Below are 21,657 nucleotides of genomic sequence, written 5' to 3'. Positions count from 1 at the left end.
TATTGCTTTTACCTTCCCCCCCCCCCCCCCCCCGAAAAAAAAACCAAAAAACCCATACCCTAAGCCATTGCCCACTCCCAGTCCCTCAATCCCTCCAGCCCCAGGCAATCACCAATCTACTCTCTTCTCTATATACTAGAGGCCCAGTGCACGAAATTCATGCACGGGCAGGGTCCCTAGGCCTGGCTGGTGATCAGGGCCGATTGGGGCCTTCCAGCTGCCTGCTGGGACCTTCCTTCATTCCCAGCCCCTGGTAGTCAGCACACATCATAGCGAGTGATCGAACTCCCGGTCTCCCAGTCGAACTCCCGAGGGGACACTTTGCATATTAGCCTTTTATATATATAGATTTGCCTCTTTGGGACAGTTCATATAAATGAAATTATGCAACATGGGGTCTTTTGTGACTGGCTTCTTTCATTGAGTATAATGTTTTCAAGGTTCACCCATGTTGTAGCGTGTACTGGTACTTCACTCATTGTTATTGCTGAATATTTTGTTTTATGGGATATACCACATTTTATTTATACATTCATCAGTTGATGGACTTTTGGCTACTATGAATAATGCTGCTATGAACATTCCTGTACACATTTTTGTGTGGTCACATGGTTTCATTCCTGCTGGGTGTATACCTGGAGTGGAGTTGCTGGGTCATGTGGTAACTGTTCATGAGCCCAGCTTCTAGTCTGGCTTTCTCAGACCCTGGGGTGCTGATGGGGAAAGACTTGCCATGTCCATTGCCCGGGGTCTGGGGATCAAGTCCTCCCTTCCACTTTCCAGGTCTTTCTGTGAGATGCTGTGGTTGAGAGGGTCAATGGATTCTAATTCCTGCTCCACCATCGGCTTGCTGGGTGATGTCGAGTGAGCTGTCTGACATCTCTGCACCTTGGTTTCCCCAGTGGGGAAATGGGATGATCCTCTCTATGGCCTGTTCTGAAGATTGGCTGAGATGACAAAAGCCCAGCTTTATGTTCACTCATTCAACGTGTTCATTGCTGACGGACGTGCCTCACGCTGTTCACAGCAAATGAGACGCACAAGCCCTAGCCCTGCAGTCTCGTGTTTACATGCGTAACATCTTGTTTAAGCCTCACAGTATCCCTGGAGGTGTACCTACTGGGATCCCTCTCCCAGAAGAAGAATGGAGAGAACTCTGGAGCTGAGCCCCTCTCCTCCATCCCCCATCTGGACTTAAGTTTAGAACCTCTGAAAACCAAATGTTTTGAAATTTTATGGAAGTAGACCAGACATACAAAGAGAGGACCATTATATAACAATACAGTTGGCACATTTTCACAGTCTGAGTGCCTGTTTACCTAGCACCCAGATGAAGAAAATCAAACCATCCCATTCCCGCCTCCCCGCCGCCAGGGAAAACACGGCCCGACTTCTCACACACAGATGAGTTCCGCCTGCTCATGGACTGCATGTGAGCGGAACTCTGTTGAGAATAGTCTTTTGTGTCTGTTGCCTCTGCTCCACTTGAGGTCTGTGAGAGGCACGGTGCTGCGTGTCATTACAGATCCTGTGTTCTCAAGGCTGATACGCCATCATTTTTTGTTGTTGTTGTTAATCCTCACCCCAGGATATTTTTCCATTGATTTTTAGAGAGAGCGGGAAGGAGGGGGAGAGACAGAGAGAGAAACATCGATGTGAGAGAGACACATCAATTGGTTGCCTCCTGCCTGTGCGCCCCGACCAGGGCTGGGGATCCAGCCTGAGACCAAAGTACGTGCCCTTGACCGGAATCAAACCCGGGACCCTTCAGTCTGCGGGTGGACGCTCTATCCACTGAGCCAAGGCTAGGGATGATGCATCATCATTTTTTTTCATCTTTTCTGCTTTTAATGGGTCCCTTTGGATTTCGGCTCTTAAAACAGAACACAGGGCTTCACAGTTGTCCAGTTGTGTGTTTCTGGGTCTCTGCCCGGGCCTGTGGGGCAGGGAAGCAGGGAGGCCAGGAGAGTGCGCTGACCCAGTCCCGGCCTCACGGCGCACATGCCTCCAGGGGGCTGCGGCCTGGCCATCTACCCTCAGCTGCTCCTACTTAGATTCTATCAACATTCTGTTATTCTGGACTTGGCTTGAGGCCAAGGGGTGAGCTGGCAGGCATCCTAGGCAAACAAGAGCAGCTGGAGAGGAGAGGAACTCTGGGGGTGGGAAGATGGCCCCAATCAGACACCACGATGGCCACCAGGACTGTGTGGAGGCCTCTGCCCCACGTGTTCTGGAACCATTTGGGAAGGAGAATTCAGTGGAAATTGGGCCTCCTCTGGGCTATGTTCTGGGGACGGGAGGCAGCCTGGGTTCAAGTCCAGCTCTGTAGCGAGAGCTATAAACTGGGGGAAACATGACTCGGCTGTTTGAGGAGTAAGTGACTCAGTGCACATGACGGTTCCTGACCCTCAGAAAAGGCGGGTATTAGGGCTGCCATGTGCCGGGGGCAGCTCTGTTTTCCGTGCACCACTTTCCCAGACCTGCACGTTGGCCATGAAAGCAGACACCATCTCATCCTCACTCAACAGAGGAGGACCAGGAGGCACAGAGAGGCCGAGAACCTGCCTGAAGCCGTGCTGGGAATCCGTGGCAGAGCCAGGCTTTGATCCTGCATCTGTTTGACTCCAGAGCCCAGGCCCCTGGTGCCAGGGCTGTGAGCCGAGCTTGGAGGGGGCCCAGCAGCACTGAGCTGCCCTGTGGCAGTGCACGTGCGGACTGTACTGTGGGGCCCAGACTCGGCCCTCACATCTGGCTTGGCGAGCAGGATCTCAGGTTCATTTTCTCTGTCGACCAGCAGGGCCTTTCTCCTTCCTGGGCTCCTGGCTTGTGGGCTCCCCGGGGTGGAGCAGGCTTAGGGGCTGCTCAGGAGAGGCCTCTGAATCTGTCTAGCATTGGCAGACCTGCCCTGTGGGGGGTGGGCAGTCAGAGCTGGGAGCCAGAGTTGGCAGTCCTGAGTCCACTTGGTGGCCCCCTTTCAGGGGTGTGAGCCCTATCCTGCCTTCAGGGTGCTCCAGAATATAGGGCGCGCACACACAGCTGTTCTAACAGGCTGCGGAGTGTGGCAATGGGCTTTTGCAATGTGCTGAGGGGAGCCAGAGGTTGAAGCACTGACTGCAGTCCAGGAAGGCTTCACAGAGGAGGAGGGTTTTGAAGGCTGAGTAAGAGTTCCAAGGTGGAGATCATGGGAAGGGTGTTCTTCTCAGAGGAAGCAGTGTTAAGTATCAGCTACTCAACTCCATCCCCTCCTCCATCCCCAGTTGCCTAGTCATCTCTGTTTTCAGGGGGCGTGAGCCTGGAAATAATACTTTCCAGAGTCCCTGGCCAACTAGTTTCTGCGTAGGTTCTGCCAGTGGGGAGAAGGCAGGAGGACTTGGGTAGGCTTTGTAGACCCCAGCAGTTCTGTCGGTACCAGGGCCGCAGTGACAACCCCTCCAGCAGCGAGGTGGTGCGGACTGACGGGCTCCTGGGCTCCCGGGCTCTGTCCAGGTGGCAGCTCCTTCCCGATTTCTGGGTGACACTCCTGTTTGTGCTCTTCCGCCTTTCAGATGCCTCTGCCATCAGTTTCCCCAAAGAACTCGCTCCCTGCCTGAAGTGGCTAGTGGTTTCTGTTTCCAGTAAGTTAGTAACTGGTAAAATGCTCAGCAGTCCAGGCCAGAGCCAGGGTGTAGTGTGCAAGCAACAGAAGGATTCAACACCTGGATAACGGGATTCATTTATCTGGATTTATTGTTAGGAGCACGTCATGTCTTTCAACAGGGGTTCCCTGAGGACCGGAGACTGTCTTCTATCATCTATTCAGTCAACAAACATTAGTGGGGAATGAGGTGAATGACCAAGTCCCCACACTCCTGGAGTCACAGTCTGACATGGCACCATCCACCCATCCACTATGGTAGCCAGTAGCCACCTGTGGCCATGGAGACTTGAAATGCAGCCAGTCTGAGCGGAGACAGCTGTCAGTGTGAACTCTACACCACATTTCAAAGACAGTGTGTGAAAATAAGAATGTAAAGTGTCTCACTAATGAATTTCATATTGGTTACGTGATGAAGTAACAATATTTTGGACATATTAGATAAAGTGTATTTCACCTGTGTCTATTTTTTAAGTATATTTTTATTGATTTCAGAGAGGAAGGGAGAGGGAGAGATAGAAACATCAATGATGAGAGAGAATCACTGATGTCCGTCCCATACTGGGGATTGAGCCCACAACTTGGGCATGTGCCCAGACTGGGAATCAAACCATGACCTCCTGGTTCATAGGCCGATGCTCAACCATTGGGCCACGCTGGCAGGGTTCTTTACTCTTTTTAATGTGGCTTATGTTACATTTCTTTTGGACGGCACTGGTTTTATGAGAGCTGAGTTCAAATACTTTGATTTACCAATTCAGTATTTATTAATGTCTATTTAAGACAGCGGTTCTCAACCTGTGGGTCGTGACCCCTTTGGGGGCCGAACGACCCTTTCACACGGGTCGCCTAAGACCATTGGAAACACATATATAATTACATATTGTTTTTGTGATTAATCACTATGCTTTAATTATGTTCAATTGGTAACAATGAAATTGGGGGTCACCACAACATGAGGAACTGTATTAAAGGTTGAGGACCACTGATTTAAGAGAAACGTGGTCTCTGCCCCTGAGAACGTCATATAGAATGGCAAGGGAGACAGATATACCAACATGGAACGAAAACTCACTGATAAATGTTTGAGTTGGTCCACGTTTCAGGGCTCTGGGGGCCTGAGGAGAAATCTGTGAAGGCCTCACAGAGTTAAGCATTAGGGGATGAGAAGGAGTTCGTAAGACGGGCAAGGAAGGGGAAGGACACGAGGTTCAGGGAACTAGACATGCAAAAGCTAAGAAGTTGGCAAGTACTCAGGGTTGGGGAGATACAGGAAGTTCATTGTGGCCCAAACATGTTTTGTTTGAGAAAGAGGCTGGAGAGCCTTGAATGCCAGTCAAGTCTGGACCTGGCTGGTCCCAGTGTGAATGAGCTCACCCACTCACCCTCCTCAAAAGCATGAAAAGAACCAGACGGACCTTATTTGAATGTGCAAAATAAACTCTTTTATTTCAGTGCTCGCTCCCTGTGGCTCAAAAGCATATCTACTGCCTGATTGGAACCCCAAAGCGTGTATAAAACCATAGAGAAACAGAGCAGTATATAAAACAGATGTGTCGGCTCATTTTGTGACTCTTCCCCTGTGCGAAGCAGCCAGTTCTAAGTGCATCAGCGTGACTCTCCCCGAGGCCCTGGCTGGGCTTTGGGGGACCCTGTTTGGCTGGGACCCCACTCCAGACGGAGAATGCTCCCTTTTCCCTCCTCCAGCCCTAGGGAGACCTTAGTCACATGGGGAGTGTGGGGGATTAAGCCAGAGATGACAGCTCATAGCTCTCTGAGCTGTGTTCCAGGGCCCCGGTCCTGCAAAGAGGGGGCGGCTGAGTGCGGACCCTCTCGGTTAGTGAGCAGCACAGGCAGCTAAGGCTCTTGTGAAGTCTAGACATTGCGGTGGGCAGGCTCATGGGTAGGACAGGGGCCTCTGGGGCTCTTTTCCCTTGGGACTGGGGTCTGATGGAAGGTGCCTGGGCACAGGTGTGGGGCCTGGATAGGCTGGGGCAGAGCGGTGGTCCTGGTCATGGTTTCACTCTTAGAAACACCCGGGCACGTGGCCTAAGCTCTGTGCAGCCAGGGAGTAGGACTTGCTGGGTCATACATGGCATCAGGAGAGCTGAGAGGGCCTCGGAGGTGAGGACAGCAAGGCCCAGAGAGGGGAAGGCAGCGGCTGGCCGCACCTGGGGCTCTGACCGCTCCCAATCCTTTCCCACTTCCTCACCCCACCTGGGTCCTTTTGGATCAGGTCCCAGATGGCCTCTCTGACACTCACAGGTCAGGGCTGGTGGCAAGGACAGGGCGCTGGACTCGGAGTCAGAGGCCTGTGCTCCATCCCCAGGCCTTCACATTACCCAGCCTTTGGAATACCCACAAGCCCGCCTGTGCACACGGGCCACCTCCCTTCTCCGAGGCCCGGTCTCCTCCTTGAGAAATCAGCTCCCATTCTGCAGTTTTCCGTGGTGATTAAACGGGTTGGCAGCCACGAGAGTACCAGCTAGTACAGGAGGCACCTGCACGTAGGGGCTTCACAATCGTGAGGAGGGTGGGGGAGCTGTGGGCCAGAGCTTCTGGGATGTGGGAGGAGCTCAAGCCTGTCCTGAACCTGGGACCCTCCCCATCCCCACCTGTGCTGGCTTCCCCAAGGACCTCTGGGGCCTGGGCACAGTCTGGGGAAGGGGCACAGGACACACTAGGGTGTGGAGTTCCTTGATCCAGCCAACTCTGGAGACTATCTCATAGTCTCATTTTTGCTCCAAGGGACTGCGGTATAGATCAGACAGTGTGGTGGGTGGTCAGTTGCTTTCCAAATGGCATCTGGGCTGGAGGGGGAGGCATGGATCTCTTTTTCTCCACCCCAAGCCCAGTCAACCCCACTGTGGAGGCACAGAACATCGCTCATGGGTAAGGGGGTGGGAACCAGGCTCAGGGGACAAGGTGGGTCTGGGGCCCATTTTCCTCATTAGCTTGGGATAAAGATTGGGGATCAAGTTGGGGGCTGTGGGCTGGCTGAGATGGAGCTGGGCACGGGAGCCCCTTAGGGAGGGCCAATGATGACGTTCCGGTAGCCCTTCACGGCTTTCAGCTTGTTGCTGTCGAAGTTGACCACCAGCTTGTGGAGGCCCACTTGGACAGGCAGCAGGTCCACTCTGACCTTGACTTCCTGCCCTGCCTCCACGGGGTCTGGGCTGTGGAGAGAGAGAAGGAGGCTGAGGAGATGCCAAGCCCAGTGTCCACGGAGGGGTCAGGCCAGAATGACGTGTGGATACAGAGAACTTAGCACAGAGCCTCTGTACAGCTTAATGCTGACAATAATGACAGTAATAAATGGATCCACTGCTCTCCGGGGCCTGGGCAGCCTGCTTTGTATAGAGAGGTGTGTGTGTGCGTGTGTGTGTGTGTGTGTGCGCGCGCGCTCATGCACACATGGAAGTGGATGGTGTGCTTGTGTGTGTGTGTGTGTGTGCGTGTGCGTGTGTGTGTGCGCGCACGCTCATGCACACATGGAAGTGGATGGTGTGCTTGTAGTAAGAGGGGGTGTGCTCAGGTGACCACATGCGTGAAAATGCATTGAGCTGTACATGTGTGATTTGGGTTCTTTACTGTATGTAAGTTACATTACAATAATAAAGTGAAAAATAAGTGTATGTGCTCATATGTGCATCTAGGACACACGTGTAGACACTCAGGGTGCAGATGCCTGTGTTTATGTGAGGGCCTGTGCGTTGGGGCAGGTGTTTAGTGACAGGATGTGTAATTGTTCCGGTTTGTGAGACACATGCATGGAACACAGGGGTGTGGGTGTTGAGAGGATGAGAGGGGGGGACTCTGCCCCAGGGGTACTCAGGCAGGGGTGGGTAGGTGTATGGATGAGAGGAGGGGTTATGGGCCTGAGTGTGGTGCCCCCATCAGCATCTGCCCTCGGCTCCCAGTCCCCAGGCTGGAGTGACCGACACTTACATGTCCACGGTCTTCTGTGTCTCGGTCAGGCCAGCCCCCTCCACAGTGACGGTGCAGCCCTCCAGGGGCTCGGTGAGCGGGTTCTGCAGGGACACCTCGGCCACCAGCTTGCGGTTCTTCTTGGGCTCCCCCAGGATCTGGGGCAGGGCACAGGGCAGAGGTAAGGGACAGCATTGAGGGAGGGCCCAGAACCCCTCCAGGGCAGGCAGGGTCCCGGCTGGGCCATCCCGGTCTTTGCTGCAATTTGGTCCAATGTTTGCTGGACACAGTCATGCCCATCCTGCCACTCTCACTCCTGACCTCCGTGCCTCAGTTTCCCCATCTGGAAAACACAGGTGATGATCCTGGCCCGGCCTCCTTCATGGAGCTGCAGGGAGGCGCCACACAACCCAGAGGGGCTCTACTCTCCCTTGTTCCAGGGCCTAGAGTGAGACGATCACAGGCTTTGGAGCCAGCCGATCTCTGCCCCTTCCTCGCTGTGTGACCCCGAAAGTCACTACCCTCTCTGAGCCTTGGTTTCTTCACGGGAGAGAAATGCCTGGCTGCAGGTTCTCATAAGGATAACGTGCAAATAACGAGCAAATAACGTGCAAGCTCCTAGCAGAGTATCTGGCACACAGTGCTCACTCCCTCACGCTCTGCTCTTCACCATTTATTCGTAACTGCTGCATTTGGGGTCCTGAGTGGCTCCTTGAAGTCAATCACTACGATGACAATGATGATGGTGACAATAGTCAGTTTTTATTGGGCGCTTACAATGCACTGTATAGGTTCTATGTGCTTCTTGTGGATGCACATTTAATCCTTATAACGCCCACCTTAAGATGAATAAACTGAGGCACGGAGGGGCAGAGAAGTATGCCCAGGGCCACCCAGCCACAAAGCCAGGCAGCCAGACTTCAGAGTCTATGCCCTTGACTTCCCTACGCTCCCTGTCCCACCAGGGTCCCAGGCTCTGGGGATCTAGCCTTCGGAGGCTAGCTTTTAAGGGTCCATGACTCTGCGATCCCTAAATGCCATGACTCTACCACGCTGAGATTCTAAGATTCACTCCTAGAGGCTACATGAGGCTCAAATTCTTTTGGCTTCATGATGCTTTTCATGAAGATCCCTGAAGTGTCAACGAGCTTGAGGGTGCAGGGATGCAGGTGCACGAGGCCTGCCCTCTCCCAGCTCTGGGCTTGCCCTGGGACCCTGCCCAGCCAGCCCCTTACCCGGATCTTGATTTCTGGATTCTCCAGATAGATGTCCCTCTCGGCCAGCAGGTAGGTGTCGGCAGCTGGCTCGATGAGGAGGCCCCGCACCTTGATGAGGTTCGACTCCGTCAGGTAGCCACAGTACTCCTCATAGAGGATTGGAAGGGAGATGCTTTTCTCTGCAGGGGGGAGGCGAGAGCACACTTAATGACCAAGACACCTCTCCTCTTGCATTTCCACCGGCACAGAGAGGGCAAGGAATGAGCTCACACAGCGGGAGGATGGCTGGGCAGGTCCCAGGCCTTTCCCCTGCCTGCCCTGGCTCCAGGGTGCCCAGGGAGGAGGTGGGCAGGGGAAGTAAAACAGCTGGTAGGGGAAGGCCTGGAGCTCTGACAGGCCTGGTGCTGATCCTGCCTCCCCCCCTTTGCTCACAGGGATGCTGGGCAAGTCACTCGGCCAGTCAGGACCTCGCTTTCCCCCATGAGGCCGATAAGACTGTGCCATTTGATAGACGAAGAAACACTTCTGCCAGTAGGGGCTCAGATCAGGAGACCTGGCCCTGGTTGGCCAATGACGGGCTGTGTGAGCCTGGGAAGATGACCTCCTCTCTCTGTTTTTTCTGTTGCCTCTTGTTTCCCCAGACAACCGGCACCTTTAACGCTGGCAGCGCTAAGACGAGAGGTCCTTTCAGAGCAAAAGCCACACAGCAATGCGGGAGTAAGAGAGAAGGAACCAGGGTCACCCCTCCTACTGCAGAGAAACCAAGTGTGATTGTCAGCCCATTATTCTGACAAGAACACTGAGGCCTGTAGGGGGCAGGAAAGAGCAGGGAAAAGGACACAGGACTGAGAATACGCAAGCCTGAGCCAGGCCCTGCTTGTCCCATTGGTCACAGGGAGCCTTGGACAGATCCCTGTTTCTTGGGCTTCCCCTGCCACACAGGATTGCTGGAGGGAGGGTCCCTGGGCTCCATCATCACCCCAGTGCCTCTCTCCATCGTCCCTGACAGGAGATGCTGGTGCCTCTTTTTCTGCCATCTGGCCCCTTCCTCCCCCCACTAGACCAGCATTTCCCAAACTCCAGCCATTCACGATTTTTCACACATCAGAGAGTATCCTAATTCTTTGCTCATTATTTTTCTTTCAGTCCACTCATTTATATTTTCTAGCCTATTCTAACCAGGGAAATTTTTCATCATCCTTTGCAGCAAACCAGTCTCATTTACCATAAATAGAAGGTAACTGGTAAAAATAAATACCAGCTAAGTCATGCTTATTCAATTCCGGTGAGCTATCTTGTCAGCTAAGGGCTCTCAGTCTGAGACCTGAGCTTACTGTTCAAAAGGGCGATTAGCAAGGGTTGGGATGCTAAGACCCGTCCCCTGTGAGGTCATCTGAAGGAGCGTGAAGAGCTGAGAGAGTCACTTTCTCGCACTGATGGTCCACATCCCACCCTTTGGAAAATACTGCCTCCTTGTGCCCAGCCCTCCAGCCATTCATTCCCAGGGTGGATCTGCCCCAACCTCTGATCAGATGACATTAGGGGAAGAAAAGCAAATCCTCCGCCAAAAGGGACCAAAAGGAGTGAAAATTCCTGGTGGGGCAGAGTGGAAAGTCTGACCAACTCCACAGGAAAGAAAGGGAACATTGTCATCCAGGAGCTTCGAGGACACGGCCCAACTTTTTTTTCTGTTGCCTCTTTTCCAGGAGGCTGAACCGGGTGGGGTTGGACCTTCCAGGAGGCTGAACCGGGTGGGGTTGGACCTTCGAGAACTGCCTTCTGTCGCAGGGACCACGGCAGGGACCACGGCCTTGGCCTTGGGCCAGGTGCTGGCCGAGAGAAGGAAACTTGTCCGGTGGTTTCAGTCATTCCTTAATGATTTGCCTGTTCTGGAGGGTGCTGTGGGCAGGCGTGATCACCAATTGGCTGCATTCCCAGTGACCACCGGGAGGGGTGAGGGAGGAGAGAGAGAGATAGGGAGGGGCAGGAAGGGGAGGGAGAGAAGCAGCAGGGCAAGGAGGCAGGGGTGGGGGCAACTGGATTCTGTTCTGCTGTCCTAGGCCCAGCTTCCTGTCCATTAGCACATGGAAATCCCCCAGATCTAATCTTCCGAGAATCATGTGCAACTCAGCCAAAGTGTGGGGTTTTTAAGAGTCACAGAATCTGCCTCAGGTTGAGCTTGGCACTGGAGGCCCCACGGGGCACCTGGACTAGCTCCACCTCACAGCCTGAGGATACCGTCCTCTGCCCGCTCCCTGCAGGCTGTGCCCTTGTGGGTCCCTGACCCCCTGTTGGGAACACATCCCCAGGATGAGGAGAAACAGCAACAGGCTTGGTGGGAGGCTCTCCGGAACAGTGCTCCGTGGGCCCGATGGCATCTGGGCGGCAAAGAGGCCCGGGAGGAAATCATTATCCCTGGTCCAGGCTGAAGTTCACGTCTTGCCACACATTCTAGGAAGGACACTTCCTCCCTTTGAAGTGGTCCCGAGCCCAAGAAGGAAATGACATGAATGCATCCTAACAAGTGGGCCAAAGGGCTCTACAAAGATGAATCAGACTTTGACCAAACGGGGAACCTGAGGCCTGGGATGGAGAAGAGAAACACCCCGGCACCCACAGCCCGTCAGCAGAATTGGGTGTTCTGACACCCCACACACCTGACACGTAGGGCCCGGATGCTTAGGGCCAAGCTGGGCCCTTGCCGTGTCATCCAGGGCTGCAGGGCTCAGGCCCCACTGCGCCCAGCACGGAGACCACTACCTGGCACAGCAGGTGATCAGGAAAGGCCTGGGGGCTTCTCGCCTCCCACACCTGTTTGCACTTCTGCTCATCGAGGAGTGAAGGCCCCCCACGCCCGGCACCACTTTATACTTTCCGGCCAGCTCCTGAGCACCTGAGCACATGTCCTCACAGGGGCCCGTTAGGTGGGCATGTTGTTGCTCCAATTAATGGGTGAGTATGGGTTGTGGCTCAGGCAGCTTGGCCACCTGCCCAAGGTCATACATTTAGGCGGTGGTAGTGGCCACATGCAAAGCCAGTCTGACTGGCCTCAGAATGCATCTTTCAACAGTGTAAGTGTTGGGACCCCAGCCCTAGTGCCAAGTGACTCTGTCCGGAGGGCTTGGCCCTGCTCAGGGACCCTGACCGAGCGTCTGCTCTGGACATGCGGCTCCAGGAGTGCCCATGTGGTTCCCAAGACAAAACCAGGAGGTGGCACTGTCAGTCCCATAGATCCCCGGCCTGAAACACAGACAGGCCTCCCTAGCACCTGGATGGCTGTGCCCCACACGCCAGCCCACGGGGCCAAGGGCCGAAGGCTGACAGGCAAGAGGAGAGGGAGGGCCCCCCTGCATAAACACAGAGCGCTCCTGCCCTGGGCCTCGCACAGCTCTGCGTACTAGCATAGTCCCAGGTATGAAGTGGCTACGGTGTGCCCGCCTCTTGCTGGCCAGACAGTCCCACACTATCAGGTCATGACTCTCCTGTCTCTGAGGGGGACACGGAGGTTCAGCTAGAAGGACCCTCAGAGGACCGTCAGTGTCTCACTCCACTGCCCCAAGGTCCTCTCCCAGCTCCATGACCCCTCTGCCCTTCTCATGCCTCTGGCTCCTAATGCAAAAGGCAGGACTGGGCTCCTGGGTGGCGGGAGGAGGGTTCTGTGCCGCCTTACCAAGTGACCTCAGCAGCGGCCACAACCCCTCTCAGGGTCTCAGGCTTATTTGCCCATTTTCCAAAGTGAACTCCTATGCATCCCTCAAGACCCAGCCCCAGATGACCCCTTCTTAAGGAAGACAACCCGGCATGGTGACAAAGCTGGGCAACAAAAGGGACCAAGGAGACGACCGTGCAGGCAGAGGCTCTGCCCAGGGCTGAGGGCTGGGTCATCTACTGACATTATTTTACCCCAAAACAGGGGAGACACGGAACTAAGGAGGGAAGGGAAGGGGGTCTGCCTTACAGGGTGGACGGGACAGGCGCTAGGGCTAAACATTTATGAGGAGACAATCAGGGCCAGGAGGAAAACCTTCTCTCTGCAGCGGACTGGACCGTTTCTCCTGTCACCACGACAGCTTCACTGTCCGATGTGGCAGCTTCTGGCCACACGCGGCTGTTTACAAAGTGAAATGGAAACTTCAGTTCCGCAGTTGCGCCAGCGGCATGTCAAGTGCTCAGCAGCCACATGGCCTTAGCGTTGGTCTAGCACAGTGGTTCTCAACCTTCTGGCCCTTTAAATACAGTTCCTCATGTTGTGACCCAACCATAAAATTATTTTCGTTGCTACTTCCTAACTGTAATGTTGCTACTGTTATGAATCGTAATGTAAATATCTGATATGCAGGCTGGTCTTAGGCGACCCCTGTGAAAGGGTCGTTCGACCGCCAAAGGGGTCGCGACCCACAGGTTGAGAACCGCTGGTCTAGACCCTCTTCTCTCAGAGGTTGGGAACCTCCAGAGGAGAGAGGCTCCTGGGTGTGGGAGTTGCTGGAGACGGAGGAAAGGAATTAGCGGGGAGAGAGCAGTCGAGAGTCTGGGAAAGCAGTCGGAGTCCGAGAACATGAGATGGAACAAAGCAGTGTAGCTGCTGACAGCACAGGTTCGAGTCTCAGTCCTGCCACATCCCGACTGTGTGGTCTTGAGAAAGTGACTTAACCACTCTGTGCTCCGTCTTCTCCCCTGGAAAATGGGGAGGTAAACGGCACACGCTCAGGGCGCAGGGCCCTTCCTAGCACGTCAGTCTGTGGTCAATAACTGATCCAGGAACAAAGGGCCTTACCGGAATCGGGCTCCAGGGAAAGGTCGAGCAGGTTCTTGGAGCTGCACACCGGCCCCAGCGTCCCGTTGGAGCTGACAGGGCGAGCGCAGAGCAGGAGGCGGCAGGCGTGGCTCTCTGCAGTGTTGTTGGTGATGTGGGCAAAGACGTCGAAGTCGCTGCCCATTTTCATGCTTCGGGCCACGCGGATCCGCATGGCCACCCCCGTCTCCTCTTTAGCTTCCAGCTTGTTCAGGTTGTTGGCCTTCCTGAAGGCCTCCCTCTCCTCTGGGGACCCTGTGGGGATAGGCAAGACATCCTGTCAAACCATCCTCTCTAGACCTTTCAGAGGCCCGGGAACACCTCTTCCTTCTGTGTTACCCTTTCCACCCAGAGCACGGCCACGGAACCCCCAACCCCCAGCCAGCCCTGGAAAGTCAGTGCGGGCCAGATGTGGGCCGGGGTCTGGTTTCCTCGTCATCCCTGTGAGCCCCACTGTGCTGGGCAGATGCTTAGAAACATCAATCGTATTGGATTGGCTGTCAGATGCGCCCGATCCAATTTTAAAAATAATCCACATCCTTCCCCCCACCTCCTCCTACTGATTTAACATTAGCAACAGAAAGAAGTCTTATTTTTGTGCCTGATTGAACCCATCTTATCTTTAAATCTCTCTTGGTCCATTTCTCTTTCATCTCACCCCTCCCCATCCACCATCCTGCGCACTTCCCCAGCTGTCTGAGAACTACTGCAAAAATAAACACGACTGAGTTTCAGAAACCTCCTCCAGGGCCCCCTGGATTTCCAAGCCTCACAAGTTGAAAAAGTGTGGAACTGCCCACCTACAGCTGTAGGTCCCATAGCTGGTAAGCGCTGTTAACACACAACATGGACATCATTCATTTTTGTTACGATGCATGCCTCTCCTATATAACAGACACCCTCTTCAGTTTTATTGAGTCAAGCCAACCCCCCAAAAAGTGAGGCTTAAAGACCAAATGGAATCCTTTTGTGGAATATAGAATTATTTTCCTAAACAAATTATCCTCTACCACCGTCTTCCAGTGTGTTTGGTAAGTATAACCTGTTCCTAAGGAGTTTTTTGGAACGGAGAGTAACCTACAGGTCATTGTATGCAGACTGCCAAATCACACACACACACACACACACACACACACACACACACACACACTCGCCAGGCTGGTAAAACCGGCAGCTTATCTGCAAGGCAGTGTCGAAGGCCCTGGGCACCTACCCTCTGGGTACTTATAGTTGTGGGTGATGTCCTCCCGCTGGTCACGGCCCACACTCTTCGTGCTGATCTTCAGCCCCACCATCATGGAGTTGTTGATGGACTTGTGCATGGACCCATCCTCCTGCCGGATCCATTCCACCACATCGGCATTGACCTCGGCAAAGACAAAAGGGGCGTCGTACTTGGGGCTCAGGTCGCCTTCCTTGATGGCACGAACTGGAACCGGGCCACAGCAGTATGTCCCTGGTTGGGGGAAAGAGGAGGCAGACATGGACCTGGGATGAGGGGAGGATGGCACCCTCCAAAACCTTCCACAAGTCAACCACACGCGGAAAAACGTCTCGAGGCCATAAAGCCCTTTGGCTCAGGGACTCCACTGCTAGGAAAGCATCATAGGTAAGAATGAAGGATCGAGACTCTGGAGCCCAGCTTTTAGGGTTCAAATCATAGCTCTTATTAGCTGTGTGACGTTGAAGCAGTTACTTAACTTCTCGGAGCCTCGGTTTCCTGTTGGGGATGCTATTTATACCTCCCTAATGAGGATTTGCATATACGAGGTGCTATGTAAGTGATAGATAAATAGAAGGATATCCCAAAGCACCCAAAGGAACCGAGGGAGCCACGCAGCTGGCCGTATGTGAGAAGGCAGGGCCTCTGTCTGGTACAACACCCGCGCCAATGTTTATCTCAGCGTGGTTTACAGCTGCCTCAAACTGGTCACACATCTGAAAGTTGAGGACTGGAGGCGTCCATTTGATGGAACACAGTAACACGAAATTCAAATTCAAATCACAGAAACTGCCTCAAACTGGTCACACATCTGAAAGTTGAGGACTGGAGGCTGGGTAACTGTATTATGGTGCGTCCATTTGATGGAACACAGTAACACGGAATTCAAATTCAAATCACAGAAACTTCAGGGTAGAGAAATGCTAATGACATACGGAAAAGTGACAAACTAGCATGAAAGGCCACATATAGCCAGAGCTCTTAACCTGGAGTCCACGGACCCCCAAGGTGCAACGAATAGAATTCAGGGGTCCGTGAACTTGGATGGGGGAAGATGAGGTCTTTCTCTTCACTGTACTGTGGCAGCATTTCCTTCGACTGTGGAAGCAGCAAACCATAATCTTAGCTGCACTTATGACTCATCACCCATAAAACCACAGATACTTCCATAGCACTTCATAGTGGTCACCGATAATTGGAGATAACGTTTATGCTCATCCTTGCTACCAAGTTACCTAATGTATTAATTCTACCACTAGATCTTGTTATATGAAACCTATACGATTACATTACAAATTTATTTTTAACATCTTTTGATAACTCTAGTTCAGTGTAATTGGTTGACTTTGTAAACCCTAGGTATTATGTCCTATGAATTGGCTTCACCAATTTTGCCGTGGTTCTCTCTTCCTCGCCTGCACACACATATGCAAACAAGCATATAATTGGAGGTGACTGTGTGAGAATGTTAACGATGCTTTGTGTGGAGGGAGAGGACAAGTTGCTATTTGATATTTTCTTTATGCTTCTCCCTTTTCCACAGCAGGCAGGGGTGACGTTTCATATTACATCAGTGCGGTCCCCACATTAGATGGGCCAGTCAGTGACCTTCGGGGTCAGCCAGACTTGGGTTAGAATGCCAGCCCTGTGCTCTCCAGCGGAGGGACTCTGAGTAGTGCTCTCTGAGCCTCAGTTTTCTCATCTAGGCAATGAGGACACACCTACCCACCTTCACTCTTCTCCTGGGGCGTGGGGTCGAGGGCCTGCCACCCCTCATAGCCCGGCTGCAGGTCGGGCCTGGTCATCCACGACTCCACCCAGCAGTGGAAGTTCCTGTTGGGAAGCGAAGCGGAACGTTGGCCAGGACTCACACTCAGGCTTTCATCCCCTCCCCACCGTCCACACTCGCCTCGTCCTCAGCTGGGCCCACCTGGCCCCCTGACACTCCTCTTTGCTCTTCCCTCTGTGGGCCCTGGCCAGGTGCTCACGCCTGCACTGAGTGTCATTCTCAATGCCTCTCCCACCGCCCGATGTTCAGCTGATGTTCAGCTGAGGTTTCCTCCTAATTTCTCGGTACACTGAGTGTCATTCTCAATGCCTCTCCCACCGCCCGACCCTTTCAGTGGCTCCTGATGTTCAGCTGAGGTTTCCTCCTAATTTCTCGGTCCCGTCCCTTCTTTTCCAGCCTCTGGAAACAGGCTGTGCCTTGGTTCAGGCCTCATCCCCAGCTGCCTGGACCACACCCCACCTCCGGTCTCTCCCTCCAGACCTGCTCCAAGGTGGCCAGCCTGTCCCGCTCCCAGTTGGAAGCCGTGGGTGAGGTGACAGCCGCTGCCACTGGAGGCCAGGCCCCTGTCCTGGCCTCCAGAATCCCGACAACGCTACTCCCTGAGGCCATCCACGCATCGTGCTGACTTTTCTCCTCTTGGCCTTTGCTCATGCTGTTCCCCCTGCCTGGAGAGCCCTCCCCACACCCCGTTTCCCCCTCGTGCAAACTCTGTTCAGATTTGAAACCCAATTCAAATGTGACCTCCTCTGAGAAGCCTTCCCAGATCTCCTCTCCTGGAGACCACAGGGCCCTCCCCGCAACCTGGGCCCCACCTCACCAGATCATCTCGCTCTTGTTCCTCTCGAATTCCCCAAACTCGTTGCGGAAGTACTCGATGAGCAGGTTGCTGTTCGAGTCATGGGCCGAGTTGTAGTTGGTCACGACTCGGGTGGGGATCCCCAGGCACCGCAGCACTGGGAGGGGGGACACGGCAGAGAGAGGGGTTAGGGATCGGGCTGAGGACCTGAAGACATGCCCATCTGTACCCCAGCGAAGACTGCACCCACCATCCAAGTGATAAGGGTGTGTCATCCCCTTGCCCAGACAATGGTGCCCACCTTGCTAGTCGCCCCATGCCCACTCTGTACCCTCAGCTAACAGAAGAAACCTCTAAAATGCAAATCTGACATCAACATGCCTCTGCTAGACCTGCAATGGCTCCCCGTGGTCTTTGAGGTCAAGGCCAGACCTCTGGCTGTGGCCCCCTGGCCTTGCAGGATCTGGCCCCTGACAGCCTCCTGCACACTTTGCTCCAGCCACATTGGCCTCCTCACTGCTCCTCCAGCATCCACACTCCCACCAGCCGCAGGGCATTGGCATGTGCTGTCTCTCCTCCAGGAAAGCCACCTCGCTGGGTTTAAATTGCCCCATTGTTTGCATTCATACCAAGACTAGGGATTCATCATCATTCCCCATGGGCGGGCACGTGAGGGGTCTTTAATTAGTCCTCTGAGGCAGGGAGGGATCTGTCTTATTTGATATCCCCAGAGCTCAGCGTAGGCCTGGCACATACTATCTTGTCCAATGAGATGAAGGTGTGGGTGAAGTAGAGAGAGGAGGAGGGAGGGAGGAAGGGAGGAATGAAGGAATGATAGAGATTCAGAGTGGGGGGCAAGCAGTGAAATAGGCAGAAGAGGAAGCAGAGGTCAGAAGACCTTCCATTCAAGCTCTCGCTGTTTCCAGCTGTGTGACCTGGGGCCAGTCCCTTCACCTCTCTGGGCCTTGTCTCCTCTTCTATGAAATAAGGTCAGGGTGCAGGTGCAGTGTCATCAGATGTGTTGGGACACAGTCATGGATGAGGAGGGCCCTGTATTTACTCCAAAGCACATGGAGAGGAGAGAATCCCAGGCATGAATCTTGCCCGAATGGCGGTACTGAGTGCTCCTGACAGATGGAATTATGGGGCTTTTACTTCCCCATCTTTCAGGTGCTTTTTAATATATATTGTAAAAGCAACACACTCTCAGGGTAGGATAAAGAAAGTAAATAGCTAAAAAAAAAAAAAAAAAAAAAGAAGTGAAGCAAAAAAGCCCTGCCAACATGACCTACAGGACTCTTGTTTCGCTTTTAGTTTTGACCGAGGTTGAATTGCTAAATCAGGGGAGGGGCAGGGATGTGAACTTTGCCTGCCATCAACTAGGGCCCAGGGTTCTGGCCAGATGTGTGGGCGTTAGGAGGCGGGAAAGGAGCAGCATGAATCCCCACCTCTTGCCTGGTTCCTGTGCCCTGAGGCCTGGGCAGAGACCAGACTCGCTGCTGCCTCAGCGAAGGCTGGTGGCCCAAACCTTGCCCCGCCATGCCACCAGAATCCTGTCCTCACTGCCCAAGGAGCAAGGTATCATCCCTGTCCTCACGGATGGTGTCTGGGAAGCCTCCATCACAGTCTATGGCCAGGAGGCTTCCCCCAAGTCAAGTCCAGCTGTGCCACTCACCACCAGCTGTGTGACCTCGGACAAGACACTTGCCCTCTCTGAGCCTTCATTTCCTCCTCTGAGAGGAGCTAATAATAGTTGCTTGTCTGGATGTTGTGATGACTCAGAGAGGTGCTGGGTATGGGCAGTCTAGTCTGCCAGTGCCCAGGGTGGACCAGCAAAGTGTGTCACGGTGCCCTGCAAATGTCTGTCTGCCAGTGTTGGCCAACTCGCAGACACGGAGAAAATGCCCCAGGATCCAGATGAGGAATCACAGCTTCCCCTGACAACCCCCAACCCAAACTAACCTGAGCCCGAGACAGTGCTAAGGATCCTACAAGCTTCCTGTGAATTGGGTTGGTCACCACTGTCTCCATTCTACAGGTGAGGAAACTGAGGCTTGGAGACACCAATTCTCGTGCCCAAGTCCACCCAGGGGCTGGAGGTGGAGCTGGGATCAAACTAGGCAGTAAGACTCCAGCGCCCATGGACCAACCCACCATTTGGCTTCCTGAAGAAATGCCGGGACCAAGGGAGTCAGACAGCCCCTGGTTTGCCTAAGTTTTCCTGGTTCCATTCCACGCCAGGCCTGGGAGGAGGCTGCAAGGACCCTGACTCAGCTTTGGCCCAGGGGAGAGGACAGTCACGGGCAAGATCTGCAGCTAAACCTGCAGGCGGTCACAGCCCCGGGGGAAGCAGGCATCCGCAGGGGAGCGCGGGGACTCAGACCACCGATGGTGGGGGTTCTCCAGGAAACCCATGGGGTTCTCTGAGCAGGTGTGCTGTAGGCCCCTCAGAGGAAAGGGGGCTGGAGGGGGAGGTTTCACGAGAAAGAGGAATTCAGAGGTCCCGGGGGCAGACAGTCATGGAGGAGGGGAAATGGGGAAGGAAAAGCAGAGGCAGCCTCGCTGGGAACCGGCACCCAGCCTGCTGGAGTGGAGGAAAGTGCAGGGGCTGCTGGGGACCCTTTCCTGGGCTTGCGCACTGGTCTTAGAGTCAGAGAAGCTAGGAACCCAAAATCAGCCTCTTAGATTTCCTGAGCCCAATAATAATAATAATAATAATAATTATTATTATTATTATTATTGTAGTAATGGCAGCAGCACTATGTAAGTATTTGTTGTTATGCATATGAAATAATTTTAAACATTTCACATATGCTAACTCACTTAATCTTTACAACACCCCAGAATAAAGGCACTATTATTATGCCCATTTGAGTTAAGTGATTTACTCTTAAGGACACACATGGTCAGAAGCCCAGTTGGGGTTTGAATTCCACCCTTGACTCCATGTTCCCAACTGGGATGTGATGCTAACCCATTCTCAAAGCACCATCATCAGCTCAGGTTTGCCTGGCTCCAAAGTCTATATTCTCAACCCTGAGCCCGTGCTGCCTCCCAAATAACATCCCTCATTGTGGGAAAAAGGAACAGAGAGGGGCAGCCACTGGCTCCAGGCCACACAGTACATTGATGGCATTGGTGGCAGAGATAGGACGAGACCTTGGGTCTCTTGATTCCCACCCCAGGGCTCTCTGCACCCCACTTCCAGGGCTCATGGAGCTGAGAAAAGGTTCCAGGCCCTTCCACCCCGCAGTGTGCAGCTCACCTGTGCAGGCCACAGCAGCGAAGACCCAGCACTGGCCGTACTTGACCTTCTGGAAGCCGTAGTTCTTCCAGCGCCGCAGGATGTCCACACTGCCGATCCAGAACATGGGGCTGACGCCGTCCGCGTAGTTGTTGTCCCAGCGTCCCAGCAACACACCCTGGTCGTCATTGCAGTTGACCTGCAACCAGCAGGGCACCAGGGGGATCAAGTCTGGGGAGAGGGTGGTGGCCGTGCCAGGATGAGCACAAGTTCAGCACATAGTAAAAGGCAGGGAAGGGAGTTTCAGGATGAGGGAACAGCAGGTGCGAAGGTACCAAGGTGTGACAGGCTGTGTGGTACAGCAGAGATGGTTGGGGCTGGCAGCCAGGGTGCAGGAAAGAGAAAGGGAAGGCAGGAGGTGGAGAGGGGACAAGGCCACGAGGGCGATGCTGGAGATGTGAATGTGTCTACAGGGTGGCACCCTGTGATCTGAGTACAAAGACCAGTTCTGGCTCCTGCCCAGATTGTGTCATTCCCCAACTCCCTTCCCTTGAGGATAAAAATCCAGGCTTCTGCGTGGTCTGGCCCCGGCCTACCACTGCAGCCCTGCCTGCACCCTGTTCCCCCTTGCTCACTCTGCTCCAACACGCTGGCCCCCCTTCTGCTCTTCAAACCTGCCCAAGTCGGCACCTAATCAGGGTCTTTGCACAAGCTGAGCTCTCTGTCTGAAAGGCTCTTCTCCTCCCAGTTAGTATATCTGCTCAGGGATCGTCACTTACGGAGGCTCCCCCCTCCCTCACTGAGGTTAGGCCCTGGGGTCAGACACGCTCACACATCTGGGTTCCTTCAGCGCCTGCATCATTATTTATGACTATGCAACTCATTCACATGACATTTTGGTTAATGTCTGTCTTTGCTCACTCTCCCACTGGAACATAAACTCTATGAAGTTAGAGACCACACATGTCTTAAACCCAGCTGTTTCTCCAGTGCCTGGGACATCGCGGCACTTGATAAATATTTGCTGAACGAATGA

At 53.8% G+C, this 21,657-nt stretch overlaps 1 protein-coding gene across 1 annotated transcript in view; it reads right to left on the bottom strand.

Annotated features, from left to right (window-relative positions):
* Positions 1 to 5,056: 5,056 nt before the first annotated feature.
* TGM2 (transglutaminase 2) overlaps positions 5,057 to 21,657 on the bottom strand; it is a 31,417-nt gene continuing 14,816 nt past the window's right edge. The window contains exons 6-13 of the mRNA XM_005858248.2: positions 20,643 to 20,820; positions 17,399 to 17,534; positions 16,522 to 16,625; positions 14,784 to 15,026; positions 13,553 to 13,825; positions 8,797 to 8,957; positions 7,583 to 7,719; positions 5,057 to 6,810 (exon numbers count right to left, since the gene is read on the bottom strand). Of these exons, the coding sequence (XP_005858310.1) occupies positions 6,660 to 6,810; positions 7,583 to 7,719; positions 8,797 to 8,957; positions 13,553 to 13,825; positions 14,784 to 15,026; positions 16,522 to 16,625; positions 17,399 to 17,534; positions 20,643 to 20,820 (1,383 nt within the window). The 3' untranslated portion in view covers positions 5,057 to 6,659. The remainder of the gene's footprint in view (positions 6,811 to 7,582; positions 7,720 to 8,796; positions 8,958 to 13,552; positions 13,826 to 14,783; positions 15,027 to 16,521; positions 16,626 to 17,398; positions 17,535 to 20,642; positions 20,821 to 21,657) is intronic.

The sequence above is a fragment of the Myotis brandtii genome, unplaced genomic scaffold (assembly GCF_000412655.1).
Source record: "Myotis brandtii unplaced genomic scaffold, ASM41265v1 scaffold1163, whole genome shotgun sequence".
Lineage (NCBI taxonomy): Eukaryota > Metazoa > Chordata > Mammalia > Chiroptera > Vespertilionidae > Myotis > Myotis brandtii.
The sequence above is the reverse complement of the archived record's forward strand: the minus strand, read 5'-3'. Positions and strand labels throughout refer to the sequence as shown.